This window comes from Chlamydotis macqueenii, chromosome 7 (genome assembly GCF_036417535.1).
Source record: "Chlamydotis macqueenii isolate bChlMac1 chromosome 7, bChlMac1.mat, whole genome shotgun sequence".
NCBI lineage: Eukaryota > Metazoa > Chordata > Aves > Otidiformes > Otididae > Chlamydotis > Chlamydotis macqueenii.
This window is the reverse complement of record NC_141562.1, coordinates 32,480,028-32,501,181: the sequence shown is the minus strand read 5'-3', so window position 1 is coordinate 32,501,181 and position 21,154 is coordinate 32,480,028. Positions and strand designations below refer to the sequence as shown.

Below are 21,154 nucleotides of genomic sequence, written 5' to 3'. Positions count from 1 at the left end.
CTCTCCTCTGACCGGTGGCCCGCTGGTGGGATTTTTTCCCCCCTCACCCCCTCGCTCACACCCAAAGCAGCCCCCCGCGGCCCTGCCCGGCCTGCGGAGGAGGCAGCGTGGGACAGGAACCCCGAGCCCACGCGTGTTCGGGCCGTGCCCCACCCCGCCGGCAGCTGCCCGCCCGCGGGCCGAGGTGCCGCCGTGCCCGCACCCCGCACATGCTCACTGGGGCGCCGCCGGAGTCTGGGCATGTGCAGAGCGGGCCGGGCCGCTTGCCGCGCCCGCCGCGCCCCGGGGCTCCCGCGGCCGCTGCCGCCCGCAGCCAGGTGAAGCCGCGCTATAAGTGGGGTGGGGCGGAGCGGAGTGGGGGCAGCCGCTGGCCGGCGCGGGGCAGGATGAACAGCTCCGACGAGGAGAAGCAGCTGGAGCTCCTCACCAGCCTGAAGGACCAAGGTAAGGGCGGACGGCGTCGCCGCCGCCGCCTCCGGCGCTGGAAAGAACGGCTGCCTCCCGGCTCCGCCGCCGCGGGCCCGGGCTTGGCCGGCGGGAGCGTGGCCGCCGCGGGGCGGCGTGAGGCGGCGAGCGCTCCGGGGAAGGGGCGCGTCAGGGCGGGCGCGGCCTGCGCCGGGCTGAGGGGGGCGGGCGGGCTGTTGCGGCCTGGGCGGACCCCGGCCCAGGGATCGCGTTCCCTCTGCTCCCCAGGCCTCTGTTTAAGCAGAGAAAAGCCTTAACAAAAAGAATTCAAAAATCAGGAAACTGAAACGTTTTGGCTGCTCCCCTCGGTGCTCGTCCCAGCAGCCTCGCCTCCCCACAGGTGCTCTCTGCGGGAGCAGGGTGAGCGCGGGTGTCGCGGTGGCCGATGGTGGGTTGGGGTGAGGGCCGGGGGCTGAGGTGTTGCAGCACCTGGGCTGTCAACCCAGGCCTTCCCGCCCAGTGTTCGGTCTGGCCCGTGTGCTGGTAACGGGGTGCACGGCCGACGGCAGATGTTTATCTCCCAGCCGTCCGACGTACTGGCGAGCCCGGATGTCTGTCCGGTTCCAGGAGGTGAAAGTCCACCTGCCTCACTGTGTCTCTGTAGAGCCGAGCTTCACGTGGAGTGCCCGGCTCTGCCTAACCTGGCATCGTGTCCTGTTTCTCACTTTGCGTTGCCAGATCTGATACTAACCCAACCCATCAAACACCTTCCGTCCCACTCCCCGTCAGTGTGCAAACTTCCCACTGATAATTCAGGGCTCGCCCTGATACACTGTAAGTTTCTGTCGAGCCTTTGTAGTTCCAGTGTAAATGAAGGGAAGTGCTTGTCCTGGGCTGATCTGGTTTCCCGTGTGAGTCACTCTTGGTGCTTTTGTAGAAAAGTCCAGCTTTGTAGGTGTTCAGCTTCGTGAGTTTGGCTAGGAAACTAAAACATTTTAATATTTCATCTTCTGCAAGAAAGGGCATGGAAAAGAGCTTGGATGCTCAAAAGGCAGCCTGCTTTCCTAACTCCCCTGGTCAGTCTATCCGCAAACCAGGTTGGTCCAGGAGAGTTTCTACCCTGTCTAGTTAAGCAGGTAAACAACATTTGAAGAACCAGCATTACCAGACATTTGAGTTGTGGACATCTTCTTGTGAGCATGCATCAAGTGATCGGCGTGCCTCCTGTCTCACAGCTTCATGTGCAGTAGGTGCAGAGTACCAACGCTGTAATTCGCAGCTGTTAATTCCGACAGCTGTGTTCCCCTTGTCTCCCAGCAGCCTGGGAGGAGCTGTTTGGAAAGGACCTGTTGGACAAAGTTGTGTAAAAGAGTGAAATTACAGGGCTGTGATCAGCGCCCGTTTTTTCTGTCATTCATTCTGACCATAAATGCGTTCAGTCACCTTTGCTGTATAGCGGAAGCTTTTCTTAAGCAAATTTCAGCTGGATATTTATGAACTGTTTATGACCTGCTTTGACACTTCCTTTTTTGATTGTTCCTATACACACAGCGTTGTAAATTCATGATTGCCAGCTACACTGGGTGGATTCTGTCTCACAAGGATTTCAATGGGTGTAAAATTCACGGTAATGTTATAGTTATGTGTTTTGATAATACAGGACCAAAAAATAAGGCTAAAAAGCTGGTTTTTTGCTGACTGACTGTTTCCCTCCAGTACTGTTGGCTCCAGAGGACTTGTCTGTGCCAAAAGGATGGTTGCTAAAATAACAATGATCAGCTGCAAAAAAGGCAAGTTTGAATTATTCTTCAGAGAAATCCTAGCCTCTTGAAATTGGTTAGATTAGGGCTTCAGTTCCAATGTCTGAAAGTCTTCTGCTCCAGTAGGCTGAGTGTCCTTTAGTGAAATTTTACGGGACTGCAGGAATTAGTTCAAGGGACAGTTAGTGTAACTTGAGGAACTGGCTGTCCCAGATCTACTTAAGCTGTTGAAATAGAAACCGTAGTCAGCAGACTTTCTCGTGTAAGGCACTGGTTTTGGTGGATGTTTGTGCCCAAGTGTAGGAGTTGTAGTATGTTGTTGTGGGGTTAACAAATGTTTTTGTAATTGTATGGCTGGCAAGAAAGTTGTTTTATATCGGCAAAAAGTTACCCAGTGGAAAACTTTTGAAGATACTCTTCTGCATGCTGTTTTGCATCTAAAAGAATGCAAAATATGGTAGAATACTGTAGTTAAAGTAGAAGTTAAATTATGTTTAATAATTTTAGTCTGAGGTGTCAGAGTCTGACAAGTCTGACAAGTAAAGAGTCCAAGTGATGAAAAGGTAATGAGATGCATAAAATTATCCTAACAGTAATGATCTAAATATTGTTACCGTACATAAGTACTTCCTCTTTAGGTACTATAAGTTTGAATATATAGTTTCCCCTCCATTCTTACTGATAGCAAAACAAGACTATTTTAGATACTAACAACTTTCCTCCTGTAATTTTAGGATGCTCTTAAACAGAGGCAGCATGACAAAAGGAGGGAAAAATAAGTCTCTTCTTTTTCTTCTTTACTGCTTACAGGTGTAGGGAACAGTATTACTTTGGAAGTAAATGCAGCTGGTGGAAGGATCTGCTGTCTCTGAATATTTGGGATAATGGGTGTATGAACTTATTGTATTTTGTCTTATCTCTATTGCATTTGAAGTGGCATATGGCTTCAGAGTGCCATAATATTATGGTCTGTAGTCAGGTTACTGAAAAATACCTGTTGATTTGGAGGAGTTTCAGAGAATATTCGTTCAGTAGCCTTTGTTTGGTTTCTCTTTCAGGATGTGTTTTTTCTAGTCTTGAGAAACTCACCTGACACCAGGTAACTAAACTGGCTGTGAAGTGATGCAAAAGGTAGAGGGGGAGGCAAACAGCGGCGTACCTGGCTGATAGCTGTCACGTTTCAACTGCTGCTTACACTGTCCCTAAACAAAGTCACTAAATTGAACCTGAGGCAGGTGCTTCATAGCTGCTTGCTCGATTCTCGGTGGCAGCTGTGACACTGACTGGTGTCTGAGCAAATTCACTTGGCTCTTCGGCAGAGCTCTGAACAACAACAAGGACGCTGAAGCTGTTTGTGAGCAAGATATGCTTATCTTTCACCTCTGCTGAATTTTCCAAGTCCTGTGTGTTAGACTGAGATACCTGATACTGATTGTTCTTTGGCTTCCTCCATTGCCAAGTTTAAGGTCATTATCATGAAGAAATGTGATCTCTTTATTGATGATATTTAGAACTTGAAAGTGTTGTTTGAGTATTAATCCTGTGAATAGCTTTCCGAGATGGCTCAGTTAGATAAAGCAGATCCGCTATAAATATTAGTATTACCTAACTAAGTGTATATTTCTGTTTAACTGGCCCTTACAACTCCTATGGATAAGACTTAAAACTGAAACAAAACAAAATCAAGTAGGCAAAGCCTTGTGTTGTAGAACCCAAGGAGCTGTAGTAAACCTGACTGCATCATAACAGCGATTTGTTACCTGCCTGGAAGATTGCCTTGTCTGGCTTCGGTTTTATTGGCACTGCTGGTACTTTACCCTTAAAGATAGTCATCTGCTGCTGTGGTCACTTCTTTGTTCAGTTGAAAACAGGAGTCAGCAACCAAAACATCTAGAGTTATAAACTAGATCAAATTACACTTCAGCTGCCACTGTCATAGCCACATTTCTGGTTGCTTTGCTGAATTACAGTGGTTAACAACTGCTGTTAACTACACATATACTAGGTAAGTTTATATTGCCTGGATTTTCTTAATCAGTTTTAGAGGTCTTATCTTGCCCTGTGCTTGTTGGCTGAATTTGCTGAAGTGTGATTATTTCCAGTTTCTAGTCCCAAGTGCTGTGGCTCTGTGTGGTTTTTTTTTTTTGGTTTTTTTTTTTTTGTTGTTGTTTTGGTTTGGTTTTTTTTTTTTTTTTTTTTGTTAAGATATGTTTGATCTCTTTAAAAAAAACCCAACTTTAAAAATGTTAGAAACTTTGAATAAGGGAATACCATGTGTCTTCTAAGGAACAGACTGCCAATCTGACAGCACTATCTCAAAGTAATACTTTTTGAGGATATGCTATTGACAAGCTCTTAATGTGGTTTGGCAAATTTATTCTTTGTAGCAGAGGAGTAATTTTTATCACCTGACGAATTTCTTTGTTTAGGCTGGGATATCTTCTTGGCTGCTGTGTTCCCCTCTATAGTCACCTGTTCTATAGATTTAATTTTTTTTTCCCCATGTGCCTGTGTTTGTGAGTGTTCACACACAGCAGTCCCCATTTCCCAGCAGAACCCATCCTGCTTGAATGTTTTCTTCATTTATTAGAGTTTAAAAGTATTTCCCACTTCAGTTTCTTCTGTTTTTCAGAAGCTTCTGAAAGCAAGTCTTTTGATGTGAGCTTAGTGGTTGGGCTTTATCAGGCCATGGTGTGTTTAATTTCCTTGACCAGTTTCCAGGAAGCTGTAAGACTGCACGATGCAAATTTGGGATCTTATTAAAAAAAAAAAATCTTTTTACATACTTTTATGGATTTGAGTAAAATCAAAGCATGTGGAAACACAGACACAGCATCTGACTTAGAGTATTTGTATTTAACACTTACCTTTGTATACTTACGTACATTATTTTTGTTTATTTTTTTTAGGAACCGTTTGGTAATTGAATCTTGTAGGTATCAGCTAGTGCAACTAATATGTGACCAAAAGCTTGGTTTGGCCTTGTAGGCTTTTGGCCTAACAATAGATTTATATATTCTGACTCAAGATTTGGAGTCATTGTGAAGTAATGGGTATAATGCCATCACACATTCACCTTTAGACGAGCCCATAAGCACTTGTTCCTTGGCTCTGTCTCTCTTTTGTGGAGGCCCAGGAGATGCTGCCCAGGCATCTGTTTGAAATAGTTTGCACATGGCTGGTGCTACCAATGCCACACTGCTTAAAATAGAGATCGCCTGGGTTTAGCAAAAGGTATCTCTGAGCCTGAAAGAGGAACAAGAGAAAAATTGAGCCCTTTTGACTTTTGTTTATGGTCTTGATACCAGTTCACAGGTCTTGTGCATGCTGTGTTTGTAGGGAGACCATGGGTGTTTGAGAGGTGGTTTGTAGAAGAGGCTTGGCCTGACTCTTCCTATTCCAAGTACAATGGGATGAAGAGGGTGGTGGCAGCGGTCCCATTAAAGCTTCTGGTGCAGTGTTGCTGTCAGGGATAATTCTCTCTCTAATGATATATCCAAACCTACAAAAAGCCAAGTGTTTGTTTACTTCTACCAACGAAAAAAAATGACTTCATTAGGATAGCTTGCTTCATCTGGAACGAAGGACTTCTTGCCCTGTAAGCTCTTTCTGTTGCCTGTACCAGCAAAGACATGCCTGGTCCATAGTCTAAAAGCATAAATAGTGGAATGACGCTTGCTTCGTTTGACAGCTGTACTTACTTTTTGATTAAATAAGTAGGGTTGAAATGCTGAAGTGGCATTACTCATTGATTTGGCATGGAAAGGCTCTCAATCTGCTTGAAGGCCACTCTGGTTTACAATATAAGTGCTAAAGTATATGCATGTAGCGTTTTTAAGGTTGGTTTTTTAATTTGTATTTTTTAATATACAGCTTTACAAAAGGGGTTGATGAATTTTTTTTTAATAAAATGAGTATGAAGAGTCTCACCACCTCACTCTGTGTAAAATAAAGGTGTCTTTTCTGTTGTTCAATATGAATTACAGTCATTATATACTTCTACCCTTATAACCTTGTTTTACTAATAAGTGCTTTTTAGCTATGATAAGTATCTGATATCTAAAACATCTAATTTAGATAATACGTATCTTCTGTTAGCAAATCCATGTTCAGGAGACAGAGGTTCACACTAAAAATCAAAAAACTAAGGTATAATTAAAGGAGCTTCTGTGTATGAAGTTACCTGCTTAAATTGATACAGATAAAGCGCATTGATACGTGTTGACAGGACAATCTCTTCTGAGCTGTGGAGTGAGTAGTTGGTGCATGAGCGTGGTCGTGTTATGAAAGAGCATGCTGTGCTCACTCACATTGGCTCCCAGCAGGGTTGGCTGGGAGTATGTTTGGGGTGGGTTAAGAGCTACAGCCCAAAATATTATGTTCTCTTCTCCTTTTTCCAGCTTTTTTCTCTCCTTAGTCCTGAAGTGAAGTTGCAGTGTTGCCCTCATACTGCATGAAGATAGCCTGAAGCAAAGAAATGTGATTTGTATCATGATAAATTGTTTATGTAATACTGCTGTATGTCAGGAATAGTTCTGTTAAGGATAAACTTAAGTTAGCATCAGACAGCAACAATATCTCAAGAGGTCTTTGATGCATATTTATTGTAGTTCTTTGGGATTCACAGGAAGCTAATGAGTATATTTTAGTATCAATATATGCTACAATATTAATTCTTTGAGAAAATGATGTTGGAATTTTAGTGGCACCTTTAGTAAAGCATCTTCACTTGTTTGTTTCATTCACCACTAATTTATTGGAAAGAGATACCTTTATTCTAGAGTAATTTACATATAGCATAATCTGAATCAGTCATGGTGAGATGTAAGAAGGTTTGGGATGCTCAGGTGCTGTTGTGTCTATTGTGTGAAAGCCTTCACAGATTAAGGAGAAACAATAGTCCTGTCTCTCAGAGAACGTTTAGGGAAGTCCTTGTACAACAGCATTTATGCCTTGTCAGTCTATAAAAGGGTGACAGTGATACTTCCTATTCTACCAAAGAGGTTTTACAGCTAAATAATCTATATGGGATTTGGAACATGTAAAGCGTTGCCTAGTGCTGCTGGTATTAATTGTTCTAGGGTAGTTTTAGGGCAAAGATATCGTCGTCACCTTTATGCCATTTAGTGCTTCAGTGAAGGTTATGTAGACTCTTTAATTTTTGGGTTTTTGAGATGGCCTCAAAACTTCATTGTACATGAAACACTTGAAAAACTTCATATAAAAACTTCACGATAACCCCTCCCAATGTTAAAAAAAAAAAAAGGAAAAAAAGGCACCAGCTTTCCAGTCACACTTCATAATTTCGAAGTCATCTTTTGCCTTTGCAAGGAATCTGATATACAGCAGAAAATTTATGTAGTAATTTTTTAATTATTATTTCTGTTTCCATGCCTGTTACAAACAGCAGTTTCTTTGCTGGATTTAGTGTTTAATAAATCCATAACCGGAAATCTGAGTGGTGAGATCTATATGGGAGCATCATCTAGAGGTTGCCATCCATGAGGAACAGTCTTATTTTAAGATACCAGATCCTTGCTATGCATTAGCTCCGTTCAAGGAAGAACTAACAGTTTTGCAATGACAGTTAGGGGGTGGGCACTGCAGAAAGGTGCCCTGTGAGTGCAGCGTGAAGTAGCTGATGATTTTGTGTTTGCATTCCATGACAAATGTGCCATGGGTTACCATCTGTAGTACAAGAGGGAAAGGCTACCCTGACCAGGCAGTTTAATTCTCAGCCTCAGAGGTGAGCTCTTACTGAGAATTGCTGGAGTGTTGTGTAAGTTCATATCCTTGGGTTTTGGTCGCTTGTTCTTGTATCTGCGCCTTAAGGGCTGATGATTCAGAGTTCTCGGTTCACGGAGCATGTGAGGAGAGCTGCCAAGGATGGGGCAAATCTATATTTACATTTTTCAGTCATTTATAAAGTATTGAATAGCAAGTGTGAGTTTGCCTTAAAGACAAGGAAGCACTAGCAGTTTTCAAGCATGAAGAAGCTTGAATTGTGTCTGTTAATACAATTTTCATTCCTTTTCTTGCAGCTGGATGCTAGAAATCTCTTCCCATGTTTTCCTAAAGGGAACAGAGAAATGGCTTAGAAGTGGAACAGTGATCAAGAGGCATAGCTTTTACGTTGCTGTGTAGGAAATATGTTGTTTCCCTTTAGATGCCCTTTCTCACAGCAACTGCATCAGTGTTGTTTCATCACTGTTCATTTGCCTGCTGTTTTTTTCTGCTTCTTGAATCTAGGAGGTGGGTAAGGGTCTTGGATTAGGTAAGGAAAGGTGGGGATGAAGTAAAGGGAGGAATGGGAGACTTTCATTTTAGTGGTGTGGGGATGCAGGGCACATTTTCAAGAGACATGATTTTGGGTTTTTTACTCTTCAGATACACCTTTTTACTTGGGTGAGAGGGAGTGAGGATTTTTTCATCTACTTAAATTATTAGATTTTCTGTGAGTTTGCATGCAAATGATGACTTTGCTTTCAGTGGTTTTATTTTTTTTTTTTTTTTTCTTGGAGAGTGCTTTAAATTTTTTAACCCTTGCTGGTCACACAGGAGCTGAGATTCCGAGTAAGAGACTTCTAGCTTTCCTCACTTTCCCTTTCTAGTTAATATAGTCTGCAGGGTCTTGCTATTTCCCTATGGCTTAGGGCACACAAGGAGCAGAGTCCTGTGTTTTGAGTTACTAGCCCAGGAGCTAATAGTGCTATCTGTATCCCAGACTTCATGTACCTCAGTCCTGCATCTCTAAAATGAAGTGGTCTTGGAGAAAAGAGGAATTAGAGTAATTTGAGGGTTTTTTTTTTACATCTGAGGTATTTCTGTGCTGCTGCTGAAAGTAATAGGCATGCTGAAGGCAAGCAGAATAGTGATGTTGTGGAGTGAGTTCAATTAGTTTTATTTCAGTGGATTTTGGAATGCTGAGGAGGGGGTAGAAGAAGGGCATCACAAATGTAAAGCGTAACTTTACACTGTTTGTAAGAGCTTCTTGTTTGAAAAAGTTTATCTAAAGCTAGAAAGGGCTAGTAGGTTTTCAGGTGGCTAATCTATCAAACTCTACCTGTTCATGTCTTCAGGTGTGGGGTAAAATGCGGTAAGTTTACGGTGAAACTCCAACGTATCTGCTGTCATCAGCTGAAAACTATATATTCATTCCCTTTATCCACTTTTAATTAAGTTGGCTTGAAATAACACCTGTATGCCAGTGTAGCTTCTGTTAGGTGCAAGAAAAAAAATTGAGGATATGCTGAGGGAATGGAGGGCTGGAATAAGATGTAGAGTGATGTCAACAGCCCTCTCAGATTGCAGTATGCATCTTAGACTGAAAAATGTTTCTTCCTTGCAAGGTTTGTTTCTTTAATGTTTGAAGGTGTATTCAGCTGCTTTCTAGCGACAGTAAATTTCTATGGTCTTGGATGCCGAACAGCCCATATCGGACACACTGAAGGAACAATAGAATTGGGAAGTTGGGGCAATGATGGCACATCTCTAAGGTAGTAAAATAAGAAGTTTAAGAAGGGCACACAAAAATACGCAGTAAACTGGAAGCTTAATTGGTAGCTGATCAATTGTTTCTGTGTATTATTTACTGGTTTGAAACAATGGACCTCCAGCATCCTGGAGGTTGATTCTTTCCCTGCTGATCTCTACAGCTGAGTTCTTCTGTGGTCTTGGGTAAATCGTACAATCTTTTCATGTCTCCACTGTGGAGTTTAAAGAAAAAAAATCTCTCATAGGACTCTTCCTGGAAGAAAATGCTAATAAATAAATAAAGGTGCTCAGCTACTCTGGAGGTACATATGTGTAACAGTATTGCATTAACTATGCTTTCTAGCATTGATCTGTAACCTCAGACAGTGTGGGTTTAAAATGGTGACAACAAGCCAGTACATTCACCTTGTAATTTTTGAACTCAATCAATAAGATTGTTTAACTCTTCATTGATCAGAAATTGATTGTTTTGGGAGCCACCATCTTTTTCGGACACTTTCCAATTACTTCAGTTCTAAAAGGATATCCAGTTCATCCGTAGGCTATTAATAAAGTGTATCACCCATGTTATTTAAGAAGTCTGTGTAGATTGCTGGAAGAGCTTTAAATTGAATGAAATGGAGAGCTAATTTGGATAAAGGAAGTGCTGCAATATTAACCTTTTTCTTTTTTTTTCTTTTTTTTTTTTCTCCTTGTACAGCTATTGGTGAATATGAAGAGCTTAGAGCAGAGAATAAGAAAACGAAAGCGGAGGTTTGTATCAACTGATTATTTCTTTAATACTAAAATGCTAAATATCAGAATACCTTCTTGGATATGGAAGGTTGTCTGTTTTGTGAGCTCAGATGTTGACTTAAAACAGTGTCACTTGTAAGTACTGCTTGTATACCTATATGTATTAAGCAGCAATTAATGCAACTCCCAGCAGATATTCTAGCTGTCCCACTCCAGAAAAGTTGCTATAAATATGTAGATATATATTTTAACTGATTGCTGCCATAGCCAGTTTGCATATAGTTACAATGTGAGCATAGAACAACTCCTCCCTTCACAAAACCCTTCTGAAAATTCAGAATGTAGGAATATGATTTCTGAAGGTATTTGAAGTCTTTCTCCCTGCCCTACTCCCCAACCCCCCCCAACTTTTGATAGGAGAGCAAGATATCTTATCTCAACTTGCAGAATGGTACTGCAGCATAGAACAGATTTGCAGCATGTCCCATACCCTTCTGTGAAATCTGTCTGCCTGCCAAACTTGAAAAGAGGCTTTGAATGTATGGGCTGTACTTCGTACGTTACTGCAGGCTTCATTTTTTAATGTTCAGTAATCCTGGAGTAAGAAATAATGATTGCTTTCTAGATTGTTCATTGTAATTATAATACGTTGTCTTCCTAGTAGTAAAATCAAGCACATTCGGTAAGGTGGCTCTTCTCACCCAGGACTCTTGTTCATTCAACACACTTGCTTTCTGTGAGGAAGCCAACAGGAACGGAGAACTCTGAGAGATTTGATGGCAGAGTTGTGTTGCATAAATCCATGTCAATGTGTAAAAGGTTTTTAGCAGATATCTGCCAAAAGGAACTGTGGCCAGTAAAAGCCTCTTATCAGTTCTAGATAGTGAGGAAGGCAGAGGAGTCAGTGCTACACTGTACTGTAAACAGAAAATTCTCCTTTCTCCAGTACTAGTGAGCTGAAGATGCAGTAAACATGTTGGTTTTCAAATCCCTGTTAGCTACCAAGGCATGTAGGTTTAATTTAGCTTTTTGTGAAGTCATTTCTGAAGGGTCACGTTTAGTTCAGTTGTTAGAAACATTGCAATTCAAGGCTGTGTTGGGAAGACCTTGTCCTTAACTACTTTCTCATTACTAAATAAAACTTGAAGCTTATCTTCACATTGCGCTTCAGCAAGGGCTATGTGTATTTCTGCTGAGCTCAGTATATTGTGCTTCACTCCCACCGACCTTTTCTTCTTTACTGTGCTTGTTGCTGCATTCCCTTTTCTGCTGTCCTATAGCAGAGTCTCAGATGTCCCAGGAAATCTGCCCTTTATTTTCACTGTTCAGAAGACGATAGCAGTTCATCTCCTACTGCTGAAGAAAAGGAGAATAAAACTGAATTAGACCAAGAGTCCATCTAGCTCAGCATCCTGTCTCTGACAGCAACAGAGAGGGAAGAGTGTAAGAGCACGTCTAACACCTCCACAGAGTAGTCTTCTAGTCTCCAAACCACTTGCAGCCTGGGGACTTCCTCAGCTGCATGTGGTTTCAGCTTGTTCTGCCCTCCACAATTCCAATGAAAAATTTTGTTCTCAAAATGGAGATGAAATGAGATGTTTTGAGGTTGTTTCTTGCATTCTGCTCTTCTTTCTTCCTTGCTCCTGTTTCTCGCAAGACTTCTTTCCTGTAACTGCATATCTCTAGCCACTCCCGTGTGTTTCTTCTGAAGGTTGGTATGCTGTTTTTCAGATTACTTGTGTAACAACTGAAAATCCTCCAATCCTGAGCACGTGCTTAACTAATTTGCCCGACTGGGGATGTAATCCCCATGTGCTCAGGGTTGGAGGATTTTCAGTTGTTATGCAAGTATTCTCCATCCAAGAACCTCCATCCTGCAAATTGGTGTGCTTGTGTAAGCAGTCCTTCTTAATTGTTTAAGTGCTTGGACTCAAGTGGTTAAGTGTGAGGCCCTAAGTGCATTTCTTCTACAAAAAAAAGAATCTACTGATACAGAGTTCATGGTTATGTTTTTTTACAGTGCCAATACTGAAATAAACTATTCCTTATGTTATTGCAGGGCTAGGTAATCCTGAAATCTTGTTAGTGTCCCTCTAACTTTATGTCTTAGTTTATGCTTTGCAGAATCAAACCTAATGTTGGAGGAAGTATGTAGAGCACAGCCTATCTCTGCCCGTGGATCTGGGAAGTTGTGGGTAACTTCTGTCCTGGTTTCTACCACTGTTAGTATGAGTGTAAGCAAATAGCTTCCTCTTTATTCATTGTGGCCACACGATTGCGTCGATAGGAGGAAGAGAAGAGAGAATTTTTTTAGAAAATCACTTGCATACTATTTCTGGAAAGTACCACACAGGAGTTAGCACGTACATATGTGCTTTTGATACACTTGGTGGAGTTTTTTTTCTGAGTCACCGCTACACTTGTATGCCTCTGAAACCTCTGAGCTATGTCATGGAGAAATGATCCTAGTTTATATTAGAAACATGGAACTTGGTGCATAACAGGCAGCTAACTTGAAATAAGATGTAATTTTAATTTTTGAAAATTTATGCTCTTTGTTCCCTATTTTTTCTTATGATTAGAAAGTAAATTGACTTTTATGTAGGCTACTTTGTTCAAAGCATTGCTTCTTAAAAGGATGCTAATAACCATGCAAATTCAGGAGCAAAATGTAAAATCTCTCATCTGCAGTGTCTCTTCCTCGTTGCCTTGCTAAACTACCAATTTGGAGACCTCTAGTGGGGTCTCTGGCAAAGTTGGTGCAGGCATATTTTTTTTATTAGTATTTTTAAACACTTTCAAAATCTGGAGCAAAAATGACGTTGTCAGATTACTTCTTTTAGGTCATCCTTTTAATTGAAGTAGCCAACTAAGCATGCATGCATGCCAATCCCCCCAAAACAGATAACTAGCGCTCAGTCACACACAAATGTGGATAACTTAATATGCAGTTCTGACGTATTCAGAGTCAGATCATGAATAAATATTTGAGTACTTGCTAATCAGACAGAAATGACTCTGAACACTGGTTTTGACAGTGTTTTGTCATGCTGCCAGTAGGGGGAAAAAGAAAAAAAGAAGCAAGACAGCTTTCCAAAACAGTAGGTGTAATACTGTATCTTTGATACATCATTCATGGTATTTGCTGTGTTAAAGCACATGTATAGAGTAGATTATATGTTTTGTCACCAAATGGGAATGGAGAAGGGATTCTGCCTTGATGACATGCTCATTCTTTCTCTAAGTAGAGTATAGCAAATGTCAGAGGATACTTTTGAGCACTGTACTGAACTCATGATTTTAGAACAAGCATTAAACCTGCATAAATTTAACAATCTATGTAAATGGAAAAGAATGTATCTTGTGTTGCTTAGCAATGGCTTAACCGACTATATGGCTACTATGTGAACTTCTTGCATCTTAATATCTGGACTGAACAATCTCCTTCTTGTTTTTGCCCTTTGAAGGCCCTTTACTGTAGTCAGTAGGAGCTTATGTGCAAAATAGTTGGCAAAAAAAAGAAGCCTGTTAGAAGAGAATAGACAAGAAACACAGGCTTCCCTGGAATTAGTGGCAAAGAGTCATTAAGCTGGTGGGAGCGGGTGTGCGGAGACTGTGTATCCACAGGCTTCCAGGTAGTTATGCGCGTCAACTTCCCAATATCCCGTTGTAGTGTCAGGTTCCCGCGGTGGCATGATACTGTCCTGGTATTATGCTAATTCCAGGCACAGGCCAGGTTCATGTACTACTGTCTTACTTCACTGTATATGCAGTGTTTGGTTTGAACACTGATCTTTGACATGTGCGTGATTTACTTGTGGTCAGTATATCAGTTCTCCATACTGAAGTATTGCCTTGTATCCTGTGTACCTAGAAGGTAAAAATCTAATTGAGTGGGATCTGTAAAGCTCCTGAACTTCTAAAAATACAGATGCAATATCCTTTTTTGACAAGGCATTATCGTTGACTCCTATAGATAGTTCAGGACTAGAATGGGAATATTGTCTGTTACCTGTGGTTTTTATTGGAATAATGGTGCTATAAATATTTGATTTAAATTATAGTCAATAAAATGGTATAAATTCTCATTTTCCTCTGCAGAGAAGCTGGAATATTTAACAAAATAAAGTTAAAAACAGAAAAATGACTGACAAACCAGGAGTTACCAACTTTTTCTTTTTCATTTGGGGGTACTCTTGAGTATGGAGCTATCTGTTAATACTGACAAGAGGAAATTTGGTAAATACTTGAAAATTGTTTCTCCTCAACAGTTGTGTGCACTTGAATGTGAAAAGTGAACAGTAGATTATATAGTAATGTTATGCTATTTGCCTTTTAACATTTAGAATTAGTGATAGTATTGTCAATTAACAGTCTGCTGTACATGCCTCTAGTTGCTTTTTTGAAAAGTGGGGTGGTTGTGAAATTTGAAGGCTTCTGTGCAGCTTTTTGAGAGCAGCAAACATTTCTAAATTTTGATATTTTAAAACTTTCCTGTTTTAAAGGTAAGGTCAATTTATTTTAAAGGATGACAGTGTTTTTTGTTATGAAACTTAATTGATTTATATGAATACTTTCTTTATGTAACTTTCCAGTTTGAAACAGTGCAAAAAGTTAAAGACGATCTCAACTCCTTCTAACACTTAGATAAATCGGAGATGAAGTAGAGTTTTTTGGTAGGACTTGTAACAGCTTTACTTGCACAGGTTTGATTGCAAGACAAAAGGCAAAGTGCTTTCCATTGATCATTTCAGCAAGGGCAACAATCTCCTACTCTCCTTTTCTTCCTGCTCTTTCATTCTGAAGCACAGTAGCAGCGAAAGGAAAATACTGCAAGGCCGCAAGCTGCAACTGGGAGCAGGAATTGCTCTGCAGAGACCCAAACCTGCAGGCCCTGATTGTGCAGAGAAACATGCGTAGCTGTCAGGAGAATAGTCAGCTTGCTGTAGTCCAAATGGAGCGCTCTCTGCAAACAGCAGTCAAGGTGAGGTGGAATAGGTCATTTAACTTCCCCTTTCACTGCACAGGGAAAGCTGTTACGCTCTGTGGCATGTTGCTGGAGGATTTCAAAAGGAGTTTTTCCTACAAGTGGGACAGGGAGCGTACTGTGTCCTCTACATCAAGGTTTCCATCAGTAGGAAAGTGTCTTATTGACTTCCACAGGCAACAGATCCGATCCTTAAAATGCCAATCTTCCTGGTTTTTAAACAGATCATTAAAAGCGCTTGCTCGCTTAATGTGCAGTGGGCTGAAAGCTTGCATCGTGCAGAAAAATCTGTGGGTGAAGTATGCCAGTGTGGTTACAGCGTCTCTCTTGTAAAATGCGAAGAGGCAGCAGCTCACTCGGATCCTCCTTTTGCAGCGGAGCTGTGCTCCGCAGGAACAATCAGAAATACTTTCTTTCTGCGTTTTTTACTGCCTTCTGTTTTTAGACTGCACTTCTGCTAGTAAGGTAAGGGAAATTTTTGCTGAGGAAGCTGAGAGGGATAGCAACAAGCAGCAAGATTCATGCGCAGATTTCTCTTCCCCACTTCTCCTGTGCAAGATTCTTTAAACAGGTTCTTTGTTAACAGGGCCAGATGAAAAGGTGAGTCCTTGTCCAGTGCCACTTGCTCAGCACTTCTCACTCCTGCAACCCTGCCTTGTTTCACAAACCTGGTTTTACAGCAGCTGGTGACTTACCTATCCCCGCTACTCAGCCGCTGTCCCTTGCATCGTCACCCCAGTGCCACGAGAAGAGAAATTGCTTTTTGAATGCAGCTGCTTTTGCTCCCACAGATAGCCATAAGCAGCGGCTTCCAAAGCCTGTGTGGAGTCTGCCCCTGATGCGACACCGATGGCATCCTCCCCTTGCCCAAGAGCAGATCCTTCTTTGGGCCTCATCCAGGGTCCTTGGAGCTGATAGAAGGGCTCTCTTGAATTTGGCTGCCTTTGAATCAGACTTTCCCCCTTCTTGTTACTTAACAGCAGGCTCCTTTCCCAGCTAACTCAAAGTGGGTCCTCATGTGGAAAAACTGAAAATCGAGCAAAATCATGTCAGGTTTTTTTTTCCCCAGTTCTGTTCCAGTGACCTTCCTTGTAATTGCAGTTACACTGTAAGGAGCTCTGTCACACAGATCTTTTCTAGAAGTTAACTCATGGTCTTACGTTGATTTATTACTGTGAACATACAGAGCTGCCTGTGAGGAAGGATGTCTGGTACACCGTGTGTGTAAGACACGTTGTGTGCCAGTCATACTTCCCTCCGGGTCATGTGTTTTTCACAGTGTGGTTAATCACTGACTGTGTCTCCTGTGAAGTTTACTCATTTCTTTGAGTTCTTTCATTTGCTTGTAGAAGGAGTTTTCTTAAATAAAAATATGTAATGTCTATTTATAATATTTATGTATGTCTATATGTGTATTGTAATGTCTATTTTATAATATTTAATGTCCCTTTCTTTCTCTTCCACCCTTCCATCATAAGCTCAGTGATTGCAGCCAAGTGTAGTATTAGGATTAACCCAAAATTAATAAAAGTGGGGTGATGGAAAATCCTGAAAGTGTGAAAATGAGAGTCCTCTCCTCTTCAAGGCCAAAGCTTTGCTCATAATGTTATGAAACTGAACAGCATGTCCTTGTTTATTGGCTTTGAGGTTTTTCTTGCACGTGGTAGGTACAGAAATGTAGGCCTCTTCTCCAACCTGTTTGTGTTAAAGAACTGGACTTAAAGCATATTGACATGCAAAGTGTTGCTTTTACTACTGTGTGGAACATGGATGACTGTTTATATCAGTTTTGGGTAGTGTGGTTTTTCTAGAGTATTTTTGGAGTAGCTCTGAATTGGAACCTAAAATCAAGTACAACTTACCAGTTTGGTTAAGAAATACTCTAGGTAATGAATTTTTTATGCATAGTTTCCATTGATCTTGCATGACTGACAGCAAAAAGAAACGATGCTTTGATAGGCTTCCATACGTTATTGTGTCGGCAGTTGATCTTTGTTGATTTTGCATGTTGTGACTGACTGCTAGTTAAATAACTGGGATCAGTGTTTCATTTCAATTTTCTCTTCTCCTGCAGTGTGACAAAATCAAGCAAGAACGAGATGAGGCTGTCAAAAAACTGGAGGAGTTTCAGAAAAGTAAGCTGATAATGTTAGTGGGATTTTTTTTTTTTTGGTATAGAGAGTTATGAACATCACTCTGCATACTCTACAGCAGTGTTAATAATGCCAAGATTCAGGTCCACTTGCTGTTTCTCCTTCAAAGCCTTGTTTTAAGGAGCTAATCCGGTGAGATTTTGACCATTGTCAGACAATGACACAAGTAGCCATTCTTAAGGTTCAAAGTGGTGAAAATACAGTGGTACAAATGCAGCTCTATCTCACCTGGATTGTGCAAGTGACTCTTTGAATGATACATACTTGGATTGAGTGGGATTTGACCCTATTCCTGAGATTGCTGATAATAATAATAATAACTAATAACGGCAGGTTTTTTTTGTGAAGGAGGAGTAAAATTACTTTAAGTGTAGATATACCAATAAAGGTTTTTAGATTGAACTGCTGTCTCTTGATAATTTTTAGAGCAAGTTGCGTCTTGTCTGGGCTGTGAGAATGTCAATATTCAGTTTTACACTTTTATAGTAATGGTTCTATTGAAACTGTATGGTGTCTGGCAGCAACAAAGCACATCTAATGGGAGTGGAAGTATCCTAGTGGAATAGCTCCTTAGGAGAGACAATTACAATAGGATTGTGGTCTGTTACGTCTGGTTTGTGCCAGTATGGTGAGCTGCACGATGAAGTGTCAGAAATGTGGATGAAGTGAATGCAGGAGGAGGAAATCACATGGTCTACACTTCTGTGAGACTGCATTAATAGAAGAATTTGCTCACTTCTATTTTATCATTGTTCATATGATACAATTACGGTAAATAATGTAAAATCAACAGGAATCACCTACTGCCTTAAATGATCTTGGGTAACTGTTCTGTGAGGCAAGAATGTTTTCTAAGAAGTCTAATTCCTCTGGAAAAATCTACAGTCTGTTTTGTTTTTGTTATGATACGAGGAATACCAGAGTGTGGCAGAAAATGTCAAGTAGTTAAGACTTAAAATTTGAAGTAATATTTGATGTTGTAAAATTTTATAGGTTTCTTTTATCTTCCTTTCACATTTTTAAAGGACATACCTTGTAAACATAGTGATAAAATGCCAGGAATATTAGGATTTTAAGGCAATAATAGAGCCCATTATTTAAACGACAATATAAAAGGCAATTATATTGATGAAGAGCTACATCGGCTTTGTGTCTGTGAATAAACTTGGCCTGTACTCAGCTTCTATTTGTTCTCCTGGCATAAACACATATTGTGTGTGATTCCAGTTTAATGGGGCCCCGTTTGTATGCCAAGCAGCTGCATTTTAGGCCCTATTGCGTGATTTCATAGCTCTCTGAAAATTGGTTCTATTGAACACAAGAGATAGAAGGTGGTGGTGGGGGGGAAAGCTTCAACACACAATCATTTCTTTTCAATTGGAGCCAGCAAGGTTGATGACAACATGACCATTGTGTTATAATGATAAGACCACTAAGGATCTGTACCTCTCATCAAGGCTTTCACACAACAGCAGATACATTTTAATTCACTGCTCTGTCAGCAGTGCTGATACCATTATGCCGTCTGTCTCCACAGTTATAATCACTGTCCTCCGAGAAATGCAGTTGAAATGATCTTGAGCAGTCAAAGAAACTCTCAATTAAGGCTGCCACTTCCAATGTGTCAGATTGTGTCTTATGCACTTGGTACAATTTTCACTTCCAATCCTGTTTATTTACAATGTCTACCAGTAATTACGCTTAACATGTCATTTAGTGAGGGTGCCCCTGCCAAGGAGATTGTTGGGTGCTGAAGTACCATTGAGTGGGAGTTTCTCGCAGTCAATGCCATCAGCGGCTTTTAGTCCCTGATGGGATGCAGTAGTAATGTTGATAATGCAAGTATCGTGCTCATCAAGTCATAATTAGATGCCACTCAAATGTGCCACTTGTAATAACAGTGTTGATTCATGTTTTCTCGGTGACTGCAACTACTAATTAGTTAAGTGGTTTTTGGTTGGCCTGCATTTGCTGCGGATTATTATTACCCCTGAAAAAAAACTGTCAAGGTTAGAGATGTTTCAGGCCACTTAGTGCTGCTTTATGAATTTTAATATTGACATAATAAGAACTTTGGACAGACTTAGGAAATAATATATTTTTGTATTTAATTTGGAAAGATTTTTTTTTCCCCTGAGTTAATCATAATTGCAGGTTAATTAAGTTTAAATGAAGCAAGAGTAATCCCTAGTTCTGCCATTTGAGCCCAATCCTTGTTTCCTAACTTTAACCTTGTCTGAGGCCATTAGATTCCTGTCTGTGAAATGGGAGCAGCTCTGTATCTCCACTACTCCCTCATCCTGCCCAAAGCATTTCATTACTCCAAATTCCCAGAGCTACGCAGAATAAAAACAGAAGAGATAGGAACATGTACTACTTGAAGCTTTTCCTTTCCTCCAAATTAAGTGTAGCAGCTGGTATGGCATGCTTGGGGCAGATAATTTATCCAAAATCAGCAAAAATTGAAATAAAACAACCAAGAAAGATGTGTTGCTCTGCTGTTAGAAGACTTCATGTGAATGTGGTTTTTGGACCAGGTTTTCCCAATACTCTGCTCTGCTCTTTTGTTTTGGCTGCTCATATTTTGTAGAACTCGTTTCTTGCATGCAGCTACTGATTTGACAGCTAAGTCAAATGTATTGCTGGTTTCATAACTGGTTTCCTATGTTATTAATGAAAATCTTAGTTAATATTGACTAAGTATCAATAAAACTGCAGAAATAACACTTGGTAGCAGCCTGCTTTTTCCTGTCGTAAAGTCTTGTTTTGTAGTCAATAAGATGACCTCTGGATATCAAAGAGAACTTATGTATCTCTCCTCAGTTTTTAGGCAAAGGTCTTGGAAGAGGACAGGCAGGACTTTCTACCTAGTGGTATGAAATCACTAGTTTTTAAAGCTTATCTTCATGACAATGAAAGGAGATAACTAGAAAAAGTCCCCCCATTTACACTATATTCTAGCCTTGTTCCTGCTCCACAGTATTGCTCAGCTGTGAATAGTCCTTTCCGCACATTGAAATCCTGGCATTGAGCTGAAAAGGAATCTGCACCATGGAATAACTTGCAGGATTGAGGTCCTGGCTGCTGCCTAGGGTGAATGAGGGTGCCAGGAGCCAAGGAGAAGTTGCATCAATGAGCAAGGTGCTAGCCTGAGAAATGAGAATCTATTGTTGGATTTCCTGCTTTGCTCCAGATCCCGTGTACGGCTTGAAGCTTGTTGCTTAGGAGATGACTTTCAACACATAAGTACCTATGTACTGTTGGAAGCTGAGGGGAATTGCAAGCCAAAACGCATCTGTGCTTTTAAATGTCCTTTACCTCACATCCGTATCCTATGTTACAAAATAAGACTTGTTCTGTAGCTTTTTGGTCACTCTAAGAATATTGCGTGTCTTTGACATAGTGATATATACTGACTGCGGTAGTAGGGATCCTGTAAGTGCAAAGGACAGATGTGTCTTTAGCTCTTCCAGCTGTGACGTCAAATACAGTAGCGCAGCCATGTATTTCATATGCTGTCAGGCAGCTTACTCTCAGCCCTGCTCTCATAGAAGATTGTGTCCATGTGTGCATAGTGGTGTCTGAATCTGCATAGGACTGCGAAGGCAGGGCGTGAGACC

The 21,154-nt window shown here is 41.1% G+C and overlaps 1 protein-coding gene across 3 annotated transcripts in view; it reads left to right on the top strand.

The window, feature by feature from the left end:
- The first annotated feature begins 273 nt into the window (after positions 1 to 273).
- The window catches only part of SHTN1 (shootin 1), a 64,904-nt gene continuing 44,023 nt past the window's right edge, over positions 274 to 21,154 (top strand). For 2 of the 3 annotated variants that reach the window (XM_086751965.1, XM_086751964.1), the window contains exons 1-3: positions 274 to 444; positions 10,360 to 10,412; positions 17,456 to 17,516. In XM_086751965.1, coding sequence (XP_086608091.1) covers positions 387 to 444; positions 10,360 to 10,412; positions 17,456 to 17,516 — 172 coding nt within the window. In that variant the 5' untranslated portion in view covers positions 274 to 386. Of the gene's footprint in view, positions 445 to 8,700; positions 8,739 to 10,359; positions 10,413 to 17,455; positions 17,517 to 21,154 lie in introns of those variants that run through there. The other variant, XM_086751966.1, reaches the window with a different exon arrangement.